Source organism: Montipora foliosa, chromosome 9 (genome assembly GCF_036669935.1).
Source record: "Montipora foliosa isolate CH-2021 chromosome 9, ASM3666993v2, whole genome shotgun sequence".
Taxonomy (NCBI): domain Eukaryota; kingdom Metazoa; phylum Cnidaria; class Anthozoa; order Scleractinia; family Acroporidae; genus Montipora; species Montipora foliosa.
Window position 1 is genome coordinate 39161061 of NC_090877.1, and position 6678 is coordinate 39167738.

A 6678-nucleotide genomic window follows, 5' to 3' on the forward strand; every position below is an offset into this window, starting at 1 on the left:
CTGAGCTTGTTCTGCCTGTGGTGTCTCTAGGCATTTAAAGATCTTTGACTTGATTAACTTGATTAAGGTTGTTTTTGTGATTGGAAATTGTAGGTGACTTGCAAATTATCTCCAAAATTACGATGGAAAAGGGGTGCGTCCTCAAACGTTTTGGCCAGGATTGTAGTCAAGGTCGTCGTTGCTTAATCCCTTACAACGTTAAATGATTAAATTTAGGGGGAGCATGCATATGTTAGCAAATCTTTCTTTCCCGATCTTTTCTTACAGATCGTTCACACGATCAAGTCAGGATTCTCTACCCACCTTACACACGATAACCAAGGTGGAATAATCGTGAGACCTGACTTGCAACAGTCCAAATTTAGATTCAGTTGAAACAATGTTATTGTGGCATTCTGTTCTAGTTGGCTAAACGTCCTGATGAAGTTCAACAGCAATGCGTAGTCAAATTTTCCCAATTTCACTTTCTTTATCCAACTCTCTGGTCTTCGTTTTTATAATAGCGTCTGTTTTTTTCCCTCCCGCATGTAACTCAAGAATCAGTCAAAAGTGTGCCATTTGAGACAAATTGTTTGAGGTAGGTAACTTCATTGACAACACTCTTCACTGAAATAAAATAACAAAGAAATAGTTAGCGAATGGGAGAGAAATTGTCGGTAATCCCGGCCATTTCTTTCTGTCTCTCCTCCCTCACTGAATCTTGTGCCTCCTTCCCTCCCTCCCTCCCTCCCCGCTGCCTCGGTAAAAACGGCCAATGAATGCCGGTGAAGCAAATGGAATGGAATATCTGGGACGAGAAACAGCGTCGAATCTCACGCTAGAATGAAACACAAAGTTAACTATCACTTCCTGGCAGATTAACAACATCTTCAACAAAATAGCACCTTACTTTCATTTTCAGCGCTCATTCTGTTCACGGTCCCGGGAAGAATCTTGATAGGGAAATTTATAATCTTCTTAGAAACCCCATTCTTCTAAAGCGAAAGATTTTGTAACCATTGTACAATGTTAAGTAACATTTATATTCAGGGCACCCAACGATCAATTTGTTGTAAAATGTATTATCATACCCCAGTTAATGAAAATAAATGTTATTAAGGCATTTTCAGGTGTTTTTCAGTGTTGCTGGGAAAACATTATCTGTTCCTTTTTCCCAGCAAGACACACAAGAAATTTCCCAGCCAGCTAGATAAAATTTGTTGGTTTCCCAGCCAGGAATTCCGCGCGCTTTCAAATCCCTCGATCCAAAACGACGGAACAAAAGCGACAAAACCGGGACAAAACAGGTTTTTTCCGCAAGCGCAATCACTCTGACCAGCCGTCGTATGTTTGTGACTACTCTCTGGGAGAGGGAAGGGGTTTTTTTTTTTTTTTTTTTTTTTTTTTTTTTTTTTTTTTTTTTTTTAGTCGTCCTCAGTCTTCAGAGTTTCTACAGCCATGCAGCTCGGGTTGAAATGCTAGAAAAAGTCAGTAATTCCCAGGCAAAACCTCTATTAATAACAAAATTTCCCAGCCAGCTCATCGAAATACCTGTATTTTGCCAGCCAGCAAGATTCCTCTGGGGAACAGATAATGTCAGGAACAGATTCGTTGGGTGCCCCTGTATATTGATCTCACTGTTTCACAGTTTTCACATCAAGAGATGGGCCAGTTTGTGAAATGTATTTTCGTGAACCGTGAAATGAAGAAAAGTAAAATTTTGGGAGTAAAAAGTGATTTCAGTGAATTGAAGGCCATGAGACATGATTTTGGAGTTAGTGAAATAGAACTATATAGTCAATATTCTCCATGATAGTTGACTTGGTTTTTATTTAACAAAATCATACATTAAAGACCCTGGTAGAGTTAACTGAGTTGACCCTAGACAAAATTGCTTGGCCATAATATGAGCTCACTATCGACTCCGGCATACCTTTTGTCCTTAAAGGAAAATGGCGGCAACACGTTAAAATATTCCCGGATATTGTGTTTCTAGCGTTCTGGGTCCGGTGGCTCGACCCCTTGTTAGCGCTAACAGTTGGTTAAGATTTATCAAAATCTTTAGGTTTCTATGGTATTTAACACTGGTTAGCGTTAACCATGTTTCGAGCCACCCGGGCCTATTTCTCATGCAAGAATTGCGAGTAGCTGGAAAGACGTCTGGTTTCGTGGGATCTAACAATACTGAACTGTAAAGTAGGCGTGCCCATATTACTGTTCGTGAAAAGTGAACGTGTGACCCAACTTCTCAGCACGTCTTCCGGATACCCGAAGGCGATAAGGAAGAGAAATCGTAACTCCGTAACAGAAACTCCTTCAGGCTGTTTGAGGAGAATTCCGGGACATTTACTAACCTTTATCTGTAGTATTGGCACAGGCAAAGCAATTACCAAAACCCCAAATAGACAGCAAGCACTTCCCACCAAACGACCAGCTAGCGTCACTGGAATGATATCACCATAACTTAAAGAGAGAGAGAAAGATTGGTTAACGTGAGGCCAAAACCAAGGTGATATCCTTGGCCAATCACAACAAATCCAGTTAATAAAACGAGCCAATGATAAGGCAAATCTGATGTATGCAGCCGGTGCCTCAACACAAAGGCGCGATAACCAATACTGCTTCTACCTTTTATTGGATGTAAAAATGGGGCGAAATTTCAAGGCCTATTACAGTCTACTAAAGCTGTTTTCGTGAAGTTAATAATTAAGAACAATGCAGAAAATTTGGGCAATTCATAACATTAAATGACATTTATCTGATCTTTGAGCTTAAGCTTTCACCATTTAGTTTTAACAGGAAGTTCGCAAAGGTTAAAGCACACTTCATCGCTCACGAGGAAGAAAAACAGGCTAACAATATTAGATATCATATATCTGCTAACTTGTACGCGATTGCGCACGAATTGCCTGAAGAAAAAATGTCGTCAACAAACGTAATTATACAGATTGTAACGGTCAAACAGTTGAACTCGGAACAACCGAAGACAATAGGCGATTCTTAATCCAGAAAACGATGACATTATGTACAAGTGCTAGTAGACAAACGAAAGAAGTTCATTCGACATCTGCTTTTTTTCGTCCATCAACATGGTAGTAATGACGTAACGATAAAGTATGCACATGACGTCACTGGCGAACATGTTGTTGTTTCCATATGAAGAAACATTTTAAGATTTTTAAATCATCGCATTTACGAAAGTTACTTAAGCAGTTGAAACACTGTTTCTGCTCCGCAGTTCATATATTTGTCTTTCATAAACAGTATTCATGTTCACGTCCTCTACGGTAACCTGAAGACCAACTGGAGCAAAATTGCTAGGGAAGCAGATCCTAAGCGCAAGTAATCTTTTCTTACAATATTGAAGCTCATAACCACGTGAGTCCATACGTTATAAACCAGTCCAACAACACGGAAAGAAAAGAGGTTATTTTGAGTCTTCTCTTTGACTGCTAGCTTCACAAAGCAGAAATTATGAAAGTTTAATAAAAGAATTATTCTTGAGCGCGCGTTGAATATGACCATGGTAAATATCCAACTCGGCGCGCTATAAACAGTCTCATATCCAACGCGCGAATGGAATAATTGTTTTATTAAACTTTAAGCCAAATTTCCAGCAAGGCAACACTTGACGCAAGATTGAGTGAACAAATCAGAAAGCTAGAAACGCAAGATCCGAGGTTGAAAATGTAATTGAAAGGATAATCGTGTGGCATGTTTTTTTTTTTTTAATCTCATGGAAACAATGTCGTTTCAAGTCTTTTTAATTCCTGTGTTGGCGCACCAGCTTTAATGTGGACTTGCGGTTTTGGCCCCCTTGGCTAATTTAATCACTTTTCTTACCCAGCGGTAGTTGATGTAATCACTGCGTACCACATAGCTTGTGGAATGCTGGTGAACTGCGACTCATCCGATAATTCCGCGAAATAGATAATGCTGGAAAATAAAATAACCAACACGAGGTACACAAAACTGATCAGTCCCAATTCTGTGGCCGAGTCTCTCACGGTTTGAGTCAGTTTCTTAAGCCGTTTAGAGTGACGTAATAACTTAAACACTCGGAGAATCCTCAAGACACGTAACACCACTAGTGCGTCCATTCCTGAGCTGACACCCACAGCCAGATACTCCAACAACAAATCGATGTAGTAGGGCAGAATAGCTAGCACGTCTACGATACTCATATAGTGTATAACAAACCTGAGGCGGCTGGGACAAAAAATAAAGCGCAAGAGGTACTCAATGGTGAAAAAACCCACGCAGCACGAGTCGATATAAAAGTACGTTTGTTGGTTTTCTTCCTGACAGATCCGAAGAGCGCCTTTGCATGCGATAGTCTCTGTTGTGTTTGCAACCACACTTACAGCGATTACAAAAACGCTAACGAGATAAAACATCTTCGCAACGAAAGAGTAAGAGGGCTCTTCCAGAGTTTTCCATATCTTTTCCCTGAGGCTGGCGCCTGGTGAAAGTGCGTGGATTTCCCCAGCCGCCTCTTTATCCGCGGCTCTTTTTTCGTCGCGTCTTTTTGTTAACCTTTCATATGCAACTTCAAAGGTCTCGTGCCAACAACAGTTGCATAGCATGCTGACATCGAGGCCAAAGAAAGTAATCTCGTCCAAAAACAATTGGACGCATTCCTCGCGCGGACAATGAAGTTTTCCAGAGTGATAAAAATCCCAAATGTACCGAAAGCAGTCGGGATCGCGGTCAAAGAAGAATTCGTTCTTAGCTCTGTCGTAAAAGAGACTCCTTGCTCTGCCGCCCAGCAAGGTACTTGGATGAATTGAAAGAAAGTAGTCTTGGATTTGGAATCGTCTCCCGCTTACGTTCAAGGTCACAAGTATGTCGTCGTCTGGGTAAGCGATATTCTCTCGCTTTCTCCTATGCGTTCTATCGTCCGCGCTCCCGACACTTTGCCGAGGTGAACTGAGCTTGGCGAGTAACTTGGACGGAGAGAGTAATGAGAGAAAACTTTTTAAAGTTGACTTTTCACTTTTGTCAGACGAGGCGCCGAAAGCGGATGATCCCGAACTATGAATAGAGATTTGTTGACGTCGCAGCCTTGGACGTTTTGCGCCGTGACAGTTTCTTTTCCTGTATGTAGACGTTTGGGATGAGAGTGAACGAGATGAAGACGCTGCGCTTCCTTCGGATGCTGAAGAAACTCGTGCAATATCAGGATGCAGAAACATTGACGATCCGGTGGTTTGTAAGTTGGGATTTGACTTGCCATCCGCCACTGAATATTGTGGAAAGTGAGGTTTTTCCCAATCAGACGGTAATGTATGAGCTCTCTTCAGCCTTAAATCGGGTGTCGAGTAATGCTGTGATCCATTTTTTTGTGTTGGACTGTTAAACGCTGGCTGCTCGTCGACAACCAGATCTGAAGATTTCGTCACAGCACTTTTGCAGACCAGTATAGGAAAACCGCGTCCATCGGTGTCTTCTGAACAGAGGAGTTCCTTCTGAAAAGGGCGCCCGTGTTCGTTACAGCCATTGTCTTCAAAACTTTGCTCTCTTGAAAATCGGCTTGAATAGCACTCAGAGGTGGGGGTCGATAAAGCAGTGTAGCTTGCACCCAAAAGACAACATAGCTTACTTGACGGACTCCTTAAACAGCAAGGTGATACGCTCTGGTGTAAATTCTGAGTAGATGTGACAGAAATTGCTTGCTGTCTTGTCGTTGTGGTATTTAGCTCCGCTGTTGATAAAGCACCGGTTGACACCGAAGGCCCTATTAATGTATCCGTCAGATATTCGAAAGTTCCCACAGTCAACAATTCGCCATAATCGCTGCTTAGTCTTTGCCCCACACCGTTATGGACACAAAAATTTTCGTTTCCATGTTGATTATCGCTTGTGTAGCAGCGACTAGCGCGCTCACGTTTCGAAGGGCTGCCCTTAAACGACACGTCGTTCTCAGGTGAAGAAGTTGAAGAAAGGGACAGCGGTTCTTGTTTTTTTCCATCCGGCAAACTGCAGGAGATTCCATTCGAGACATCTAAAATCGGCGTAGAAAAAAGAAATTCGCTAGAGTTTCCGCCTTCGAGATTTTGCTCCGCTGGAATGCTCGACTTTCGTGAACAGGGAAATAAGAAAACAGCGGGAATTTCCAGGTTTTCTTTCTTTGGAAAATTTTCATCGATGTCTCCCGATTTTTCACGTTCTCTGTCGACTGAATTGTGGTTTTCTTTTGGTATAAAAAGTGTCTGCATTGTCGCTTCAGAACAATCGTCGTCTTCGGTGGTTGTGTAAAACTGCATACGAATTTCTTCCTCGAGATATTTGGTCATTATCGAAAAGCAACTTACTCGCGCGGGCCATCGACAAGGCCACAACTGTTTTTGAGTCAAGAGAATACACAGATCGAAGATAAAGCCTTTGATTAACCACAGCTACATTTTAATAAGAGGAAACCTTTCACGCTGATTAATGACGACAATACCGCCCCTTAAAAGCCAAGATTACCCATAAATTCGTTTTTGTACTTAGCTCAGTAGGCAACCGACAGTTCGCAGAAATAAAGACAAATTTCTATGAGGTTGAAAGCCATTGAGCATTCCATGTTACGAACAAGAAGAGGTGTTCTGTGTTGCAATTAACGTCGCTTTCCCACTGCATAATTGAAACGATTTACGTCAAGATTAAGTTGCCCGAGTAGACTATATTTGCTCAAGAACCACCGGGTTTGTTCCG

The 6678-nt window shown here is 41.8% G+C and overlaps 1 protein-coding gene across 1 annotated transcript; it reads right to left on the reverse strand.

Annotated features, from left to right (window-relative positions):
* On the reverse strand, positions 1 to 6225 carry LOC137970939 (uncharacterized). The gene is made up of 3 exons (XM_068817606.1): positions 3823 to 6225; positions 2334 to 2442; positions 1 to 606 (listed from the first exon to the last, which is right to left on the reverse strand). The coding sequence occupies exons 1-3, from the start codon at positions 6195 to 6197 to the stop codon at positions 604 to 606; spliced, it is 2487 nt and encodes an 828-aa protein (XP_068673707.1). The 5' UTR covers positions 6198 to 6225; the 3' UTR covers positions 1 to 603.
* Positions 6226 to 6678: the final 453 nt, after the last annotated feature.

What these genes read in the sequence shown, in the direction of transcription:
- LOC137970939 (XM_068817606.1), bottom strand. Translation starts at nt 6,197, where the DNA reads ATGCAGACACTTTTTATACCAAAAGAAAACCACAATTCAGTCGACAGA. An exon ending in ATTACATCAACTACCGCTGG is followed by an intron (nt 2,443 to 3,822) that starts GTAAGAAAAGTG and finishes TCTCTCTTTAAG; the next exon opens with TTATGGTGATATCATTCCAG.